The 20,980-nt window shown below is 38.1% G+C and overlaps 1 protein-coding gene across 5 annotated transcripts in view; it reads left to right on the top strand.

Moving 5' to 3' along the window:
- LOC124802503 (focal adhesion kinase 1) overlaps positions 1–20,980 on the top strand; it is a 762,075-nt gene that overhangs the window by 676,728 nt on the left and 64,367 nt on the right. For 4 of the 5 annotated variants that reach the window (XM_047263324.1, XM_047263323.1, XM_047263322.1 and 1 more), the window contains 2 exons: positions 6,911–6,990; positions 15,309–15,646. In XM_047263324.1, coding sequence (XP_047119280.1) covers positions 6,911–6,990; positions 15,309–15,646 — 418 coding nt within the window. The remainder of the gene's footprint in view (positions 1–6,910; positions 6,991–15,308; positions 15,647–20,980) is intronic. The other variant, XM_047263326.1, reaches the window with a different exon arrangement.

Genomic DNA, 20,980 nt, shown 5'->3' with positions numbered 1-20,980 from the left:
CACCTGCTGACACGCCCAGCACATGTTGGTAACTTCGCTTCCCTGCACTTGCCCCGTATTGAATTGTCAAAAGTTCCAACTTACTTTAAATGCACTATATATGATCTCAAAAATAAGAATGAGATTATAATATTAGAGAAGGATCATAATATCAGAGAAGGGGAGATGCTGAGTCGCGACAGGCACAGCCACCGGTGGTTTCAGTTGCTTTTGCGTGAGTGTATGTGTGTGTGTGTGGGTGTGTATGTATGTGTGTCTATTGCTGACAAAGGTGTTAATGGTCGAAAGCTAAAATTGTGTGAATCTTTTTGCTGTGCTTATCAAGACTCAACATATTCGCTATATGGTAAGTAGCAATTTTCTTTCTCTAATATTCTTACGTTCCATCCTGGATTTTCCCTTGTTTGATAGAAATGAAATTGATATACTTTGTCTGTCTGAGATCCATATAACTATGGAGATGGATAGTGCCAGTATAAATATGTATAATTTAGCAACTTACACTTGTGGATCTAGCATGGATAAAGGAGGAGTTGCCATTTACACAAAACAAGGGTTGTTGTTGTTTTTGTGGTCTTCAGTCCTGAGACTGGTTTGATGCAGCTCTCCATGCCACTCCATCCTGTGCAAGCCCTTTCATCTCCCAGTACCTACTGCAACCTACATCCTTCTGAATCTGCTTAGTGTACTCATCCCTTGGTCTCCCTCTACGATTTTTACCCTCCACGCTGCCCTCCAATACTAAATTGGTGATCCCTTGATGCCTCAGAACATGTCCTACCAACCGATCCCTTCTTCTGGTCAAGTTGTGCCACAAACTTCTCTTCTCCCCAATCCTATTCAATACTTCCTCATTAGTTATGTGATCTACCCATCTAATCTTCAGCATTCTTCTGTAGCACCACATTTCGAAAGCTTCTATTCTCTTCTTGTCCAAACTATTTATCGTCCATGTTTCACTTCCATACATGGCTACACTCCATACGAATACTTTCAGAAATGACTTCCTGACACTTAAATCAATACTGGATGTTAACAAATTTCTCTTCTTCAGAAACGCTTTCCTTGCCATTGCCAGCCTACATTTTATATCCTCTCTACTTCGACCATCATCAGTTATTTTGCTCCCCAAATAGCAAAACTCCTTTACTACTTTAAGTGCCTCATTTCCTAATCTAATTCCCTCAGCATCACCCGACTTAATTAGACTACATTTCATTATCCTTGTTTTGCTTTTGTTGATGTTCATCTTATATCCTCCTTTCAAGACACTGTCCATTCCATTCAACTGCTCTTCCAAGTCCTTTGCTGTCTCTGACAGAATTACAATGTCATCGGCGAACCTCAAAGTTTTTATTTCTTCTCCATGAATTTTAATACCTACTCTGAATTCTTCTTTTGCTTCCTTTACTGCTTGCTCAATATACAGATTGAACAACATCGAGGAGAGGCTACAACCCTGTCTTACTCCCTTCCCAACCACTGCTTCCCTTTCATGTCCCTCAACTCCTATAACTGCCATCTGGTTTCTGTACAAATTGTAAATAGCCTTTCGCTCCCTGTATTTTACCCCTGCCACCTTTAGAATTTGAAAGAGAGTATTCCAGTCAACATTGTCAAAAGCTTTCTCTAAGTCTACAAATGCTAGAAACATAGGTTTGCCTTTCCTTAATCTTTCTTCTAAGATAAGTCGTAAGGTCAGTATTGCCTCACGTGTTCCAGTGTTTCTACGGAATCCAAACTGATCTTCCCCGAGGTTGGCTTCTACCAGTTTTTCCATTCGTCTGTAAAGAATTCGTGTTAGTATTTTGCAGCTGTGACTTATTAAGCTGATAGTTCGGTAATTTTCACATCTGTCAACACCCGCTTTCTTTGGGATTGGAATTATTATATTCTTCTTGAAGTCTGAGGGTATTTCGCCTGTTTCATACATTTTGCTCACCAGATGGTAGAGTTTTGTCAGGACTGGCTCTCCCACGGCCGTCAGTAGTTCCAATGGAATATTGTCTACTCCGGGGGCCTTGTTTCGACTCAGGTCTTTCAGTGCTCTGTCAAACTCTTCACGCAGTATCGTATCTCCCATTTCATCTTCATCTACATCCTCTTCCATTTCCATAATATTGTCCTCAAGTACATTGCCCTTGTATAGACCCTCCGTATACTCCTTCCACCTTTCTGCTTTCCCTTCTTTGCTTAGAACTGGGTTTCCATCTGAGCTCTTGATATTCATACAAGTCGTTCTCTTATCTCCAAAGGTCTCTTTAATTTTCCTGTAGGCGGTATCTATCTTACCCCTAGTGAGATAGGCCTCTACATCCTTACATTTGTCCTCTAGCCATCCCTGCTTAGCCATTATGCACTTCCTGTCGATCTCATTTTTGAGACGTTTGTATTCCTTTTTGCCTGTTTCACTTACTGCATTTTTATATTTTCTCCTTTCATCAATTAAATTCAATATTTCTTCTGTTACCCAAGGATTTCTACTAGCCCTCGTCTTTTTACCTACTTGATCCTCTGCTGCCTTCACTACTTCATCCCTCAAAGCTACCCATTCTTCTTCTACTGTATTTATTTCCCCCATTCCTGTCAATTGCTCCCTTATGCTCTCCCTGAATCTCTGTACAACCTCTGGTTCTTTTAGTTTATCCATGTCCCATCTCGTTAAATTCCCACCTTTTTGCAGTTTCTTCAGTTTTAATCTACAGGTCATAACCAATAGATTGTGGTCAGAGTCCACATCTGCCCATGGAAATGTCTTACAATTTAAAACCTGGTTCCTAAATCTCTGTCTTACCATTATATAATCTCTCTGATACCTTTTAGTATTGCCAGGGTTCTTCCATGTATACAACCTTCTTTCATGATTCTTAAACCAAGTGTTAGTTATGATTATGTTGTGCTCTGTGCAAAATTCTACCAGGCGGCTTCCTCTTTCATTTCTGTCCCCCAATCCATATTCACCTGCTATGTTTCCTTCTCTCCCTTTTCCTACACTCGAATTCCAGTCACCCATGACTATTAAATTTTCATCTCCCTTCACAATCTGAATAATTTCTTTTATTTCATCATACATTTCTTCAATTTCTTCGTCATCTGCAGAGCTAGTTGGCATATAAACTTGTACTACTGTAGTAGGTGTAGGCTTCGTATCTATCTTGGCCACAATAATGCGTTCACTATGCTGTTTGTAGTAGCTTACCCGCATTCCTATTTTCCTATTCATTATTAAACCTACTCCTGCATTACTATTTGATTTTGTGTTTATAACCCTGTAGTCACCTGACCAGAAGTCATGTTCCTCCTGCCACCGAATTTCACTGATTCCCACTATATCTAACTTCAACCTATCCATTTCCCTTTTTAAATTTTCTAACCTACCTGCCCTATTAAGGGATCTGACATTCCACGCTCCGATCCGTAGAACGCCAGTTTTCTTTCTCCTGATAACGACATCTTCTTGAGTAGTCCCCGCCCGGAGATCCGAATGGGGGACTATTTTACCTCCGGAATATTTTACCCAAGAGGACGCCATCATCATGTAATCATACAGTAAAGCTGCATGCCCTCGGGAAATATTACGGCTGTAGTTTCCCCTTGCTTTCAGCCGTTCGCAGTACCAGCACAGCAAGGCCGTTTTGGTTATTGTTACAAGGCCAGATCAGTCAATCATCCAGACTGTTGCCCTTGCAACTAGTGAAAAGGCTGCTGCCCCTCTTCAGGAACCACACGTTTGTCTGGCCTCTCAACAGATACCCCTCCGTTGTGGTTGCACCTACGGTACGGCTATCTGTAGAAGTAAGCAAATTTTGTGTCGATCAGCACTTTGAAGTTTGTGCTTGTGAACTACAGCTTGATAATGTAGTATTGATATTAGCAACAGTGTAGAGGTCTCCATTAGGGAGCTATTCATTAAAAAAGTTGTACTTCCTGTTTTTCTGCCTGTCAGACAAAGAGAAGAAGTTATGAAACTGTGGTGATTTCAATATAAAGTTTCTAAGCAATTCTACTTGGAAAAGTGAACCAGAAGTGTTATTAATGACATATAGCTCATAATCAGTAATCAATTTCTGTACATGTATAGCTCAAGACAGTAGCACTCTACTAGGTAATGTATTTGTACAGCAAGAGAATGTAAAACTAACACATCTTTCCCTGCGATGAATGGATTATCAGACCATGATGCACAATTGATTAACTTAAAAAATGTACCAAGGTGTACAGTTCAGGAACCATTAAATAAAAATGTAAGGTTGCACAACCTGGTATCTATAGAGCACTTCAGAGAATGTTTAAGAAATGTTAATTGGGGAGATGTATATAATGAGCCAAATGCTAAAGATAAATGCAACATATTTCTTGATAAATTTGTATCTCATTTTGAACATTGTTGCCCAAAAACATTACTAAATGTAGCACCAAACAGTTTTCAAAGAAACTGTGGATTACTATACAGGTATTAAAGTGTCTTCAAAAGAAAAAGAAAACTGTATGAGACAGCAAGAATTAGTAAAAACCCAGAAGTAATTTTACACTATAAAAATTATTGTAACATACTGAGAAAAGTTGTCGGAAGATCAAGAAATATGTATGTTAGAGAATGAAATTAACAACTCCACCCATAAAATAAAATCAATATGGGATGTTATTAGAAGGAAGACAGGAAAAGTAACCACTGGGGTAAGTGGTATTACTATTATAGAGAATGAGACCATCTTAACCAACAATACACAAGTAGCTAATGTATTTAACAACCATTTCTTAAGTGTAGGTGAAAAAATTGGTGAGAATAGTTCAAAAGAAAAAGCCAAGCAGTACATGGAAGAGTCAGTTCTGAGAAATCTTAGATTAATTTTCACCTAACAACCTCTTGTCAAATAAGGAAAATCATATGAAAACAATGTCGAACAGTTACAGCTGATGTTTTGAATCACATACGTAATGCATCACTAACTCAAAGTATTTTGCAAGACTGGTTAAAATATGCCATTGTCAAGCCCCTCTACAAAAAAAAGGGACACCACAGATGTCAATAATTACTGGCCGGTATCCTTGTTCACAACATACTCAAAAATTGTCGAGAAAGTAATGTACTCAAAAATGGTTAGCCATCTCGACAGTAATGGGATACTTAGCAAATCACAGTTCGAATTTCAAAAATGCTGTTCCACTGAGACAGCAATATACAATTTCACTGCCCACATAATAGAGTCTTTAAATAGCAAAATGTCACCAGTGGGAATTTTCTATGACTTATCCAAAGCATTTGATAGTGAGAAACAAGATATTATGTTACAGAAATTACAGTTCTATGGTATAAATGGAAAAACAAATGAGTTGTTTAAGTCATTTCCACAGAACAGGAAGCAAAAAGTTTCTTTATATCATTTAATTGATTTAAGGAAGTTTGCCACTACATCTAACTTGGGTGAAATTGCATAAGGTGTTCCACAGGGTACATTCATGGGTCCCTTTGTTCATGATGTATGTGAATGACCTCCCTTCTTATTTGAAACAAATAGCTAAACTGACACTGTTTGTTGATGATACAAGCATCATTATTAATCCAGTAAAATAAACTCCAATAGAAAATGATACAAATAATGTCTTTGGAAAAGTTCTTAATTGGTTTTTTGTGAATGGGCTTGCTCTGAACTTTGAAAAAGCCAAGTACATCCAGTTTTCCACTGCAAAGAGTACAGTTCCTTCAATAAATATAACACATCAACAGAAGTCAGTAACCAGGGTAGAGCATATTGAGTTTTTGGGTTTATATGAGAATCGTAATTGGAAAATTCACCTTTAAAATGTCTGACAGACAGCAGTAATAGTTTCAAAAATAAATTGAAATCATATTTCCTTGACAACTCCTATACCATGGATGAATTCCTGAATAGGAATAAATAAGTCTGTAGGTATAATAGATGCATTTTGTGTCATTTAAGGGAATGGGATAAGCAATAAAGATTTTAAGCTTTTTTTTTTTTTTTTTTTAAAAAGAATAAACAAGAGAAAGAACCTTGATTCATGTGTGTATTCCTTATTTACTTGACACATTCCACAACATAACAGTTATCATGCGATTGATCACTGGAACATGTAACTAATTTCACAGAGTACATACTTCTACCGTTGTCTCTGTTCTGTTTATAACTTATGAAATATGTTGTAATTGAAACTTGTGCGTCACATTCGAGCTTTCATTCGTTTTTGTGTCTTGCACTACATGATTCTCATAAATTGTGCTTTGGAGTGACTTACTCTTCTAATTGCTACATTTCTTGTAACTGTGAATAAAAGCTCCTGTTGTTTATAACATGTAAAATTAGAGTTCCTCAGAGGTTTGTGTAGCTTCTGACCCCATCCCATGCCACTGCATTTCTACTTACTTTTGAAAAAGTAGTTGAGTAACAGTTTTGATAACATACAACACCTTGTGAACGACAATGTGATATAAGAAATATACAAACTTCTGAGTAACTAAATCCAATGCCTTCATAAGGTGCAGCTCCTATTACTGCTGATGGAAGTAATTGAAGTAGCAAGTACTGGTCCTGGTTTTCAGAACAGTGACCTCTTTCGTCATTGAGAAAAGGGAAACTATTTGGCGTATGTTGGTGGACTGGAGGAGAGTGGCAGGTTACAGCCCCCCCTCCCCCCTCACTCAGAATTTCCCAAACTCCCCAACCAGTTTCTCTTTCCTTTCTGAAAAGGGGTATTGTTTCGTATTGTATTTGTTTCTATTGGCAGTATCGGAAGTGATGCTTTTGAAGGGTAATTACTGGTTGGCTTTCATTGCTTTGTGATTTTAACATTTTCTTTTCTATAGTTACCTATGTTGTTAATTTAAGAACATTGTAGTGCAGACTTCTGAAATTTTCTCTACCTCCCCTATGTTTTTCTTCATCAACAGTGAGATCCTGTTGGAGGAACGAAATCAGCAGCAGGAAACAATGAGGAGAGAGAACCGCAGGGTGCAAGCAATGTCATGGGGTGAGTAATATTTCAAGGAATTTTTGTAGTGTAAATGGACTTCCAACAGACTTAAACAGTATTGAGTGTTGTGCTAACAGACAGTGTTTTCCTGCTGCTATTCAATTTTCATTGCTGTTTTTTGTTTGTATGCAGTTTACTTTTCATATATCAGGTTGTTACATAGAAATAGTTTTATTAAATGTTTTTCTGACTGCAACATTTAAGTAGATACAGGACAATATACTGGAAGGAACTGATAGGATTTTTAAATTTATATGTATGAAATTTTTATCATTCCTTATTTATTCAAACTTCAGAATGTCCAAGATAACAACAATATGAAAGGACAGATTGCTACTCACTACATAGAGAAGGCATTGAGTCACAGACAGGTACAAAGAAAAGTACTGCTTAACATTTAAGCTTTTGGATGGAAAAGTCCTTGTTCTGAAATAGAAGACACACACATTCACTCAAGCACAACACACACGCACATGATCACTGTCTCCAGGCATTTTATTCTCTCAATTTTATTATGATTTTTTAGTGTGTGTGAGTGTGTGTGTGTCATATCTCCCACGTGGAATGTTTCCAAACATAAATCCCATCAGCTACTTTTGATATATTGCTTTGTATCTGCTTAGATATCATCTTGCATTCTATATTAGTATGTTCAAAGTCAGTGTACACATAATGAATATCACCTGGTGTGACCCGGGATTGTTCTGGCCAGTATACATGGTTTTGACAATGGCTTGTAACTGTCTATTGGCAAAGTGATGTTTAACAAGTGACTTATACTTCGATGGTGTTAATTCAACAGAAAGTACAAGAATTATACATATAAAAAAAATATTGGTTCGCAGTTCTTGCCCCCCCCCCCCCCCCCCCCATTATAATAACTATCAACTGTCGTCAGAGAATTGCGTGTGTGTAGCACGGATTCATTAAGACTGTAATCAGTTCATGGGCAGACGATGTGTCTTTCCAGAAGAATGGTAGTCTGAAGTTGTGGAACAGCATAGAAGAGGCTGGCCTGGCTCCAGAAAACATAGTAAGCAACCCTTAGATACAATGAGGAAGTATCACATTCAGAAACTACATCAAGACTGATCTCAGCCTGTACCAGCTCAGGCACAATGCAAATTAGAATAATGTAGGAAAAGACAGATTGCTGCTTGCCGTAAAGAAGGCATGTTAAGTTGCAGACAGGCACGGTTAAAAGACAGTCGGCCACATTCTTCATCAGTAACACACACACACACACACACACACACACACACACACACAAAGCAAGCACACCTCATGCACACATGACTGCCAACTCCAGCATCTCTTCCTTACTGTAAGCAGAAATCTATTTCTTCCTACATTGTTGAAATTTCTGCCTGGAGTTTCCATTGTTTGCAAATGAGAGTAATCAACAAAGGGGAAAGGATTCTCAATAGTGACAGAACATTACACACAAAATGTCACAGGATCTCCTGTCTATACCTCTGAACCATCACAGAATGCTGTATCATGATGAGGGACTCTGAAGGCCCGCAAATATCAATTCCTATCCACACCATCAATCTTTTGCATCAGTAATGATGCTTTTCAGAATTAACCAGTTACTTTGTGTCCCACTCTCTCCAGTTGTATGTTGTTGTGTGTTACTCGAAATCACCATTTGTCAGAGAACAAACCACTTTCTCCATTCTCTTCCAAAATGTTTCCTCACATGATCTCTCTTTTTCATTACTACAGTCTTATTTTTGTTAATGTACTAATAAAAATGATTGAAGGCTGTTTGTGTTGATATTCTGCCTGTTGCTGCTGTTTACAATGATCACTGTGACTTACTTTCTTTGTGTATGAGTAAAAGGGAAATAGTGGTCTGGTTCTAGATGCTCCTGGGTGATATTGCCCCAATTCTGTTTAGGCTAAAGCACAGTCACAGAATTACACTTAGGGACAACCCAGTGACATGAGCTATCTCACTTGTTAACAAACCAGGGGCTCAGTATGCCACAAAATCTGATAAAGCGTAGTACTTTTAATTGTTTCTACATGAACTCTGAGACAATGAACACTGATGTTTACTGGAGCTCCGGTACATGACAGATTCTCCAATTATGTGGTACAGAGCACACCGACATTCCATCATTGCATCTTCCTTGAGGGTTTGACATATTTTACTTTTAGTCTGTACCAGAAGTTCTACTTTGTCAGCCAGCTTGTGAGAAAATTTTTCTATCATAATATTTCTCATGTAACACAGTTGCAGCCACAACCCCCAAGTGATTTGTAACCACTCTCACAAAATCAATGCCAACAGGTGTACTAGAAAATTGTCATTCATTTTGGCTTAATCTGCTCTCCTCAGGCACTTCTAAAATGGCCCCAATTGAACATTTGCAGAAACACAGAGATTCAGTTTCATTAAAGAGGACTATACTACTGTGATGTTCACTTTACACAAATGAGAGTGTGTCAGAGCTGTAAGCTCCCTTAACTGGCTGTGGTGCATTGTCGCCACAGTAGTGGCTGCTTCTGTCCCTCCCATAATGTGACTTGGAGGGCATTTTCTATCTCCTGTTGTATCTCTTTTGGTGTTCTGCCTGTTTAGTGTAGCTCATAGTAATTTACTAACATGCACCGTTTGCCTTAACATCAACAAGAACTTTTATTTACATCAAAGAAAAAAAGACCACAAAGATATAATTCTTTTTAATGTGCCATGATGTTCTCCTCATCTTGGACAATGTCCAGTGCTATAACCAGTTGGATTGGCATGGTAATCTCTTTTTATCCTGGGGTATGGAGGTTAACAGTCTCATAAAATCCATCTTGTGCCAGTTTTTAAGTTCTTTTAGTCTCACCTTTTTCCATATGTGTCATGGCAAGAAGTCTTCTGTTAGTTTCTGCTGGAGCCTGAATTCTTTTACTAAGTCGGTTGTCTTTGAAGGCTTGATGCCTCTCAGTAAACTAGTTAAGTTGTTCCTCCCCCTCCTCATCAGGAATTGTGATGGCGTGAGTATTTTGTTATCACTCTCGGAGATAGATCTGAAGTTGAGTGCAACTTTGATGCTTACAAGAATAGTATAAAGTCTCTCCTCATCCAGACTGCTTCACCCAAGTTCTTCATGAACACATTGTTTTACTGCACCGTTGTTTTTTACCACCCTTCCACCAAGCTGTACATAGGACAGTCAAATTCTAGGTGCTAGGATCTGCTCTTACCCATTCTATGGCAATGAAGGAGTCAGTCTAAAGCATTTCATTCCCAGTGTCACTGTTGGTAGCATTGCAGTAACAATGTAACAAGTCTTGTTCCCAACAATGTAGCTAGCAATTTGAAACATGAGTTTGCTACTCTCATGACAGGTGCTAAACTGTTTTTATTGCACACCAGATGTGCAAAAGTGTTTCCATGTTCATCACAAGTGACATGCAAGCTGACACAATGTATGCAGTCAGAAGTATCACAAAAAATATGATCCACAAACCACTGTTCTATAAGGTGGAGATCCATCTGGGTATTGATATATTAGATAGATTTGGAAGTGGCAGAAGCCACATAAGCCATTTCGAGGCAAGCTGATGAGAAAGGATTTCTTCCCAATACAATCCTAGCAGCCAAGTGGCTTGGAATAAATTTTTCCAGTTATGGACACTGACAAAACTAAACCCAGGGGAGTGTAGAAGCTTGAAATAGCTTATGACAAATTTGGTTTCATTACTATCCTGTCTAATATTTTGTCTGTGATAGCCATTTGGGCTAAGGAAAATGATTCTTTGTTGTGTCTCATGATATACACTGTACTGTAACATTCATATTTGTGTCTTATCCTTGGGCTATCTATATTTCGGTCAAGTGTGGTGAATTTGTCTCTCATTTTGACAGTGAAAGCTGTAGTTGTTACATCAGTGACACCAGCCTGTAGTAGGCAGACACCAGTCTATCATGTTCTTCAGTTCCATCTGCAGCATCATCAGTGTACATGTTCTTATGTGTAAAGGCTGCAGCCATGGGGGAATTGTGACTTGTAAGTGGTTGCCAGTTGTCTGAGAGTGGCTGATAACAGGAAGAGGCTGCATGTAAGGCTAAAAGTAATACAGTTGAAGTGGTTAACAGTTGTCCAACTTGTCTGAATTGATTGTAAAATTTCATTGATGGGGACCTTATACCACAGGAATCTTATGGGATATTGATCAACTGAGTGAAGAGCAAGCAGAACGATTGCTTGAGTGATATCGTACATAATGGTGAAACATTGTAGGTGGAATTGTAGAAGCACAGCCATTACTTTTGACAGAAGATTAGGATCAATTTAAAAAATGTCGTTAAGTGATGGAACGCCTTCTTCATGAGCATATCCATCGAAAACAACTTGCCACTTTATAGTTTCTTGTCATTCTTTTTGACTGTGTGATGTGGCAGATAAAATATGTGTTTAAGAAGCTCTTGCTTCAATTTAGTATTGTTTGATACATTCTAACATCTGAGTATTGTAGGAATGCCTGAACTCGATATTTTTTAGCAGATGCCTTTGCAATGCAGCAAACTATCTTTCAGCATTTCAGAACTTGTTGGAAAGAACATATGTGGAATATGGTAGGTGAACTACCCATTGCCCATCTTGGATATGGTAAGGTGAATTAAACCCTTCCAAAATTGCAGAGTCTCTTGCTCTCATTGAAGATTGCTGTTCAGAGTTAATACCTATTGATTCTAAATCTCAGAAGCCCCAGTTGTCATTCATTGGCTCTTGTGTCATGGGGTTAACAAGGTTAAAGGCAATGTGGATTGCTGAAATGCCTGATTGATTTCCAGTAAGGATCCAGCTAAACTTCGAGATAGAGACCTTCATGTGGTGACGTGTCATGAACAGTTTGCCAGTACTGGTCGACTCCTGTAAGTAGATCAATGGAAACATCCTATGTTTGTCAATAGATTCAGCCAGTGGCCGGTTACATGCATGTTGCATAATTGTGGCATCTCATGGTGCAGATGTGTGGCTGCTGATGAATGTGAACTCTCAGAGGTGTGGATACCAAAGTCATTGTTATTCCATATATTTCGTAAATTCAGATGGCTGGTTCTGTGGGATTCAGATGTGGTAACTGCAGACTCAAGTGCATTGATTTTCAGGGCCAAAATGTCAACCATTTGTAAATTCAGAATGGCAGTCAAAGAAATTTTACCAGTGTCCAGAATACAATGCAAAAGTTTTTTCTCATCTGTGAGTACTTCAGCATAATTGCTTGCCGTCTGCAGGAGTGTAAAGCTGGGACATCCTGTGTTTGCATTGTCCACTGAGGTAGAACTCAATTGTGCTCTAGAAGATCTTGATGTTTTGTGGCCACAAATAGAGTTGTGTTGGTTGTCTTAACAGAATGAGCAGAAAACATTGCTTTTCTTTGCACTATTTTAAAAGTACGGCCTTGCTTAACACAAAGGAAAAACTTATTACATGATAACAGTATCCTGAGATGCTCTCATATCTCTGGAACAGTTTGGCAATCCTGACAAGGAACTCTTTGAGTGTAAGGTCACAAAAGGCCAATGATGTTTACACAATTCGATGCCCCATATATTATCTACAATGCAGTGACAATATTGGTTGCCAGTGACCACAGTGGTTTGGACTGGAGGTATCCAGAGGCAAGCACAGCATGAGCTACGGAGCATAGTTGAACTGTTTAGTTGACAAGTAACTCACAACAGTGCTACAGCACTAGTGGAGTTGATACAAAGCAGAGAAATGACAACCTTAAACAAACATTGCATTATATCTATGACAACAGTTGCTGAAGTTGACATTTCATCAGAAAGGAACCCAAGGAATTTTGCAGAGTGAGAAAGAAGTGACAGAAGATGTATTAGCATTTCTGCAAGATGAGCCATTGGAATGTGGTGCCATATATGCAAGACAGTGCAGACAATGTGCATTAGGGGTACAATGATGATGATACATGTTTAAAAAGTGAAAGTGATATTGAAACAGGTGTTGCACCATGTAGTTCATCATCCACATTGGACAGGGAGCCACAAATCCTGTTTCCAATGAAACATAGTAAAGGACAATTCAATTCTTGTCCAAGGAGCAGGTACTAAACATAATTACATACGTGGTAGATCATACACAGCATTGTAAAAAAACCAATGAAGAACAGATATCAAATAAGTACACAGCAGCATGACCATGTAGTGCATAAGGAGAAATATGGATCTTCAAGGGAGGACAAGATGCACTTGTTACAAAAACTGGTGTTTCCGCATTTCAGGGATGATTGATAGAACTTGTAGGAAGTGCATGATAGAGAGCTCTTACATTATTCACATCAGACTGTGTGCAACATAGATTACAGTGATGTCTAGGTTAGCAGTGGATGGTTGCTTAACTTCAAACAGTGCCATAGAATTGATAATGAAATTTCACAGGAAGCATCAACTTGACGAAGCACAGCAAACTGCGGAGTCTGACTGAAAATTTTTGGATCAGATAGACAAACTTATCCCTTTATTTAGTAAGGAATTTGTTTTCATCTCCAGCCAATCTGGATTTAAAGATGAAATGCATATGTTAGTAACCCTGGGAATTAGAGGTACCAATAGAATTGTATCATGATATTAGCTAACATCAGTGCCTTAATGCATCTGTATATAATTATGTTGATTGTTAATCTGGATGATAAATTGCCTGGAAAGTTATTTATTCTGCTGTGAGAAGTTGGAGCTGCTGCGCCCCTCTGATTCTTTTTTGTGTGCAAATCTCTAGCCCAGCACAAAGTCCCAAGCTTTGGAAAAAAAGCTCAGGTGACTCCTGTATATAAGAAAGGTAAAAGAATGGACCCACAAAATTACAGACTAATATCCTGAATATTGGTTTGCTGCAGAATTTAGAACATATTCTGAGTTTGAATGTAATAAATTTCCTAAGAGACCGAAATGCTTATGTCCACAAATTTAAAAAGCATAGCTCATGCAAAACTCGGCTTGCAGATTCTGTGTTTCTAGATTTCCAGAAAGCATTGGATATGGTGCACCATTGCAGACTGTTGATGAAGGTACAAGCATATGGAGTAGGTTCCCAAGACTTTTCAAGTAATAGAACTCAGCATGTTGTCATCTATGGCAAGTGTTCATCAGAGACAAATCTATTGTCAGGAGTGCCTCAAGGAAGTGTGATAGAACTGCTGTTAGTTTCTATGTACATTAATGATGTGCCAGGCAGGGTGAGCAGCAACCTGTGATTGTTTGCTGATGATGCTGTGGTGATCGGAAAGGTGTTGAAGTTGAGTGATGGGAGGATGATACAAGATAACTTAGACAAAATTTTTAATTGGTATGATGAATGGCGGCTAACTCTAAATGGAGAAAAATGTAAGTTAATGCCAATGAATAGGAAAAACAAACCCTTAATTCTTGGATACAGCATTAGTAATGCCCTGCTTATAGGATGCTAGTGTGACCTATTCTTGAGTACTGCTCTTGTGTTTGAGATCCGCACCAAGTTGGATTAAAGGAACACATCAAAGCAGTTCAGAAGCCAGCTGCTAGATTTGTTATCAGTAGATTCGAACAACATGCAAGTATTACAGAGATGCTTCAGGAACTCCAATGGTAATCCCTGGAGGGATGCTGACATTCTTTACGAGGAACATTATTGAGAAAAATTAGAAAACTGGTGTTTGAAGCTGACTACAGAATGTTTTTACTGCCACCGATGTACATTTTGTATAAGAACCACAAAGATGAGATAATATAAATTAGGGGTTATACAGAGGCATATAGGGAGTCATTTTGGCCTTGCTCTATCTGTGAGTGGAACAGGAAAGGAAATGACATGGTACTCTTCCTACACACACTGTATGGTGGCTTACAGAATATGTATGTAGGTTGAGATGTAGACTATGATTGTGTTGTTGCTCCTTCGTATCAGCAAAGTCGGAAATGTAGCTTGCAGAAATTCTTCCATGTGTCGACTGCAGTGATTCCTCCTGGGTCTCAGCACCAGAATGTTCGATGTAGCTTCAAGTAAGTGAGTAAAACATGCTACTTGCTTTCACATCAACAAGAGTGTTTGTTTTTGTCAAAGATAGACAGAACACAGTGAGTCATACAGGGATGTTGTAATACATAATTCTGCTTAACATGCTACAACACTGCCTGTAATTTCTCCAAATGAAGACATTGTTTTCAGTTTTGGAATCATTGAGCTTTTGTGTACGTTATGTACTGAGAAGTATCTGTCATGCTACAACTGTTTTGGGCTTAATGACCATTTTTGCATGGCATCATTATTCCAGTCTGAAAAGTCTACTTAATTTATGCGTGTTTATTACAGGCTCATCTGGATCTGATGACCCTCCACCTCCAAAGCCAGCTCGATTTCCCGTCCCGGGTGCTGCGAATCCCGCATCAGCAAATGCTGCTGCCGGGCCGACTACGTACATAGTGGCGCAGAACCCGGAGGTGCTGGTGCAGTTGTTGCGCGAGAATGAAACTCGTGGGCTGTCGCCGGCGCAGTACAACACACCGGCCTCGGTCTTCAACACACTAGCGGTAGACTTTGAGCCCGCTGCGAACTGCGGGGCTGGCCCCTCGGGCGTGCCCGATAATCCTGCTGATCAGTCAGTGCCGGCACCAGCACCGGCAGAGCCGCTCTCCCCCAGCTCTGAACAGGTTCGCCCTCTGCCTTGGGCTGGGCTGTGGTGGTGTGCAGTCGCAGGTTCCTGAAAACAGCCTCTCCTTTCCCGACATCCGTATGTGTCACTAAAACTACCTGTCTTGTTCTCATCTACTGATGGCTCTGGTCAATATTCGAGCTATTAACAGCATGGGAAAAGTGTGTGATTTGTTTGTTATTCTGTAGCCTTTCAGAATACTAATAGTCATTGTGAGTGTATTAAACTGCACAGGAGATTGGTAAGAATAGTTATGATTGTGTAATTACATGAAAACAGAACATCACATTTAAGATATGTGCTTTTCTCTAGCAAAAAAATAGCGTTGCAAAAGTTACGGTAGCCAGTGACAGCTCTGCATGTGATTAAGGTTTGAGTAAGGTTGATTTCTAGGTAATTCTTACCATGTGAGCGATTTGAACATCACCCTTGGATAGAATCAAAGCAACTTTGGGTGTCAGAAAATTGACATTGGTGAACACAGCGCTGATGAGTCTCACTCCAATATCAATGGAGGATCTTTCCACTCACTCCTTTCCAACCCTACTCTGTGTGTAGTGTAAATGAGTATTAAAAATGTAGCTATTTAGCTAGGAATAAAACACAACTTATTATTTTGTAAAAAATACACAACTTCTCAAATAGAAATGAAAGCTGGATTTGTTGCTTGTAATTTGAAGAAGTAATACAGTAAAACTCTGTATTCATGGACCAACTTTTAAGAAAGCCCTTCTTTAAATTAACATTTATGTTGGTCCCATGGAACTGTTGTAGGATCAGTGTTGCTGCAACAAGTTTTTAACCACAAATTAAAACCCCATTTTGATAAAATTTGTGACTTGTCATGGTTTGCAACTTCTTTTTTGTTTTTGCAAATTGAAAATAAAGTAAGTGGCAATACTTTTTTGTTCAGTAGGGAGATCATAGTTTTTAGTTGATAGTGTTCACTGATAAGTTCATGGTTTTTAGTTACTCCATATCATCTTATACAATGACTGAATCAACAGCTCGCACACTAAAAGCTTTGATACACTTGAGAATGCGGCCAGCAAATGAAGACCACTTACCATTTAACAACTTTGTCAGTATACTGTCCGAGAAGGTAGAAACAAATTAATAAAATTTTAAATAAGAATAAATTTCCTGTGATTGTTTGGCAGTAATAAGTAACTTATAAGCCTTGCCTGCTAAGGCTAATTTATCATTATGCTAAGCTGTTTTCTAATTTCTAGCAAGTGATGAGTTTTTACTTGAAGACTACATATACCACCTAAAAATGTTCGAATTACGATTCTGGTTCACTCCTTCAGGGGTCCACATGTAAGGAAAACATTTTTTAAAGGAATAAGCTGTTCGAATCACAAAAGCTCCATGTAAAAGGGGGTTTACTGTATTTTCATAAATATGTGAATGAACATTGGGCCAGTTTGTTTGCTTATGGCTATTTGTCAGATCATTCAAGCCTTACAACTGTCAGCTGCAAAGCAATTACATTTTGAGGATGTTAGAACTGAAGCTTTTATAAAAGCATTTTTTTAAAATATACCAGAAGAGCAATTTTGCTGGTGATTTGAGAGCTCCCAGTGTAAGTGCTTCAAGTCTTAGAAATGAGTTAAATAATAAGTGTTCTAGGTGTATACTAACGTATGACATTACCATGTTGTTGTGCAACACATTCAAGATACTGATACGTACCTGATAAGTTTTCAGCAGAAATGTGGACTAAGTGTGAGGGAACTTCTTCAGATACCTTCACATGAAAAACACTTTGGTTAAGTAGTGAACATACATGTTAGTCATAATAGAATACCAGGAAAATTTTTCATCCATTGTTGCTACGTTAGAAGTGTACAAGAATATTCCAAAATGTTTGAAAAGGGAAAACTAATGAATGTGTGTCTATATGAGGATGCATGTCATTTTATATGTACTATTTCATCTAATTTGCACTTGTTATTGACAAAGATTGTGGAAGGGAAGTACATCCCAGACTTGTACCTACAAACAAACAAAAGAATTAATAATGTAATTGTATTTTTTGAGGTGATAATGAAATCTCTAACTACCCCTTGTGTTATCGCTCTTGTTTTTATGCGTAAAAATTTCAGTCTTGGAGCACTTCCCATTTATGATTTTCATAATTGATGATTGTCTATCTTTCCTTTCACAGTTTGAACCTGTGGTTGATCACTCAGTGTTTCACTTCATTGTGTGTGATAGAATAGCAACGGTATGTACTGTACACTATGAAACACTCTTCTAAAGTGGTGCAGGAACGACATTATGTTTTCTATTCCATGCCAGGCAGTAGTGGAGTTCCTTACTGGAATGACTACTATCAAAGAGCTATTGCTCAGAGGCACAGTTGCGAATTTTGATCCAATAATTATGAAAATAAAAGTGTCCCATTTATATGAGAGAGCTATAGATAACAGTCTTTTGTCTCTGACATGTTTATTCATGACTGAATCAATTACACCATTTTGTGAGGCCTCACAGATGCAGCTAAAGACATCCTCCTCACCCTCTTCAGTCACATTTAGGAGACAGCAGGCTTCCTCAAGCCCCTCCCTCCCCCTGTCCCCCTTTCAATCCCCTGAAACCAATGAAAGATCATTAATGTCCTTTGGGGAAATATGTTGGAGCATATGATGAACAACAGGCTTACCTGGTTTGTAAAGTTCAGACAGCTCTAAACACTTTCAATGTGAGCTAAGGAGACATAATTTTGACCTGGCCCTGTGCAAGCTGCTGTTTGAAAATGGCCTGCAACATTGTTTGGAGGTGTTCTCAGACAATTTCGCCAGCAGGTCCTCTGGGGACAATTTCCCTTTTATAGAGCCTTCCCTGTCACATCAGTATTTCAGAAACTGAGTTAAGAAAGTCATATTTTCTATATTTCTTTAATGCATCAGTTTCTGATGTACAAGATGCATTTACATTCCTCCTGCACAAAAAAATGTAGAATTATGTTCCAGGCATATGAAATTTGGTGGTATTTGATAGCTTTATTTATGGCACAAAGCTTATGTCAAAGTGCTCTGTACATTATGAGTCTGTTTGTGAGAGAGTAAGTGGATTTGAGTACAACTCTATGGCAATATGGTTGCCATTTAAGATATTTTAAGCACATATAATATTTATAAGAGCACTGATAACTTCACTGTTGAGTACCCTACACAAACAAATTAACCAGCTGTCCGTTGAAAGTAAGGATGAAATTTCCTCAGACTACAATTAAAAGATTTTCAACATTTATTTATTTTTTTGTTTTATTTTATTCATTTTTCATTCTAACATGATTAATTTTTAAGCTATTAGCCCCATCTTCACATGTACCTGTTCACACTAAAGAACTGCATCACACATTCCATTACTGTTGATTGAGCTAGATGGTTAGAAGCTAAAATCAAGTATGTTGTTCTCCTTTGTTTAGCCTGTAACCGTTTATGTAGCATAAAACATTATTTTATTTTATTTCTGTGTCTCTTTGAATAAAATGTTAACCTGTTCAATTATAAGGTCACATACACATGCGTTAATGGATGATGTTATTAGTGATCTGAACAAATAAAACTTCATATGGACATGTGGCCTATTCTGAACTATTTCTGAGACAGAGCACATTTAATATCATATTTGTAAGCTGTTCCTGAAAAACTCGGAAACTGCACCCTCCAGCAAAAATCTCTCTCAGTACAAAATTAAACTACATTAAACATCCTACAGAAAATGACCTATTCATTTTTTTCTCTAGAACCTGTAGTCTGTGTGAGGAGAGCACAAGAATATTGAGAATCTCACATGACATGCATGCGTTGCAGCTTAGGTAGGATTTTTAGGCCAGTTCGAGGTAGTTCCCCGACTTGATGGACCACTAGCTAATCTCACTACTGCAGTAGGTCAAGGAATTTGTAACACATAATATCAATATTAATGCAACGTATTATATATGCATTGGCTTATAATAATTCACTAATGTACACAGGTACAGCTGAAGATGGTGCTAGTAGCGTTGAAAATGATCATTTTAAAAAGAAATTGAAAATCGTTTAACTGGAGTCTGAGACAAATTCATCCTTACTTCCAACTTACGGTACTGTTACCCTGGCAACAATAGAAAGTTTAAATAGGCCAACTATTTCTTTTTTTTTTTAACATAAATGGGTTTCTAAAGGCATGTATTGTGAATCAATTATAAGCAAATTCAGACAGTTTATTATGATCAGTAATAAGATTTGGATTCATAGTTGTGGTGCTAGCAAATTTTTAATTTCTAAAATCCTTTCAATATCTTAGTAGATTAGTTATCTAGGACAGAAGTAGCAGTGCATCAGGTATCGAGCTTTGTGGAATTCAATAGTTTATCTCTCTCCCACCACCCCGTATACCCTCTTCTCTCATTCCAAATGGTAAGTTTAATTGTACTCCTTTGTTGTGTTGCAAAGACAGAACCCCTCTAATGTTTCTGAAGTGGCATTGGTAATATGTTATCCCAGTTTTCTAATGTTTCATTTTATGATGTACAGAAAGATCTTGCAATCTCAGAAATAAGAAAAAAAATTAGTATTGCAATTTTCTCACTCACTGAGAACTCAATTTTTGAGATGAAATACTGCTATCTGTGTAGAAAAGTCCAGTTGGAAGGTGTACTGAGAAGTTACTACAAGTTGTTGTGAGTGTGTATTGCGTTATAAAGTTCTTCCAAAAACCACTGATGAAACAGTGACAAGTGACAAGGATATAAAATTGGACATTACTTGCTTATCTGGCTATCAATAACTCGGGTTCACACAATAACTAGGCAAAAACAAAACATTTATGTACAATATGTAGTAACTCTCCAATGTTCAAAATCATACCGTATTTACTCGAATCTAAGCCGCACTTTTTTCCGGTTTTTGTAATCCAAAAAACCGCCTGCGGCTTAGAATCGAGTGCAAAGTAAGCGGAAGTTCTGAAAAATGTTGGTAGGCGCCGGTACAACTAACTTCTGCCGTCAAATATATGTAACGCTACACAGGCATACATTGCAAGCACAAAGATAAATACTGGTGCCAAAATCTATGCATCAGTAAATAAATAAAAAAAAGGTGGAAGATGAGCTTTTTTTTTCCGCCCCGATTTTCGACCACTGCATTTTCATACATTATCCAATGAAGTAAATACAAATGCCGTATTGTTCATCTTCAAATGTAGCAGCATTTCAAAGTACTACGAAAATCCGACTGGCAAGACTGTTTGGGATGTTTGTCAATATGGCCAACTCTACGTTCCGAATTTTTTTCCTACCTGTGAGAAGAGATGGTTGCTAATAGGAACTTTTATGAAT

Source organism: Schistocerca piceifrons, chromosome 6 (genome assembly GCF_021461385.2).
Source record: "Schistocerca piceifrons isolate TAMUIC-IGC-003096 chromosome 6, iqSchPice1.1, whole genome shotgun sequence".
Taxonomy (NCBI): Eukaryota; Metazoa; Arthropoda; class Insecta; order Orthoptera; family Acrididae; genus Schistocerca; species Schistocerca piceifrons.
Note: the sequence above shows the minus strand (reverse complement) of the source record. Positions and strands in the feature narration are given on the sequence as shown.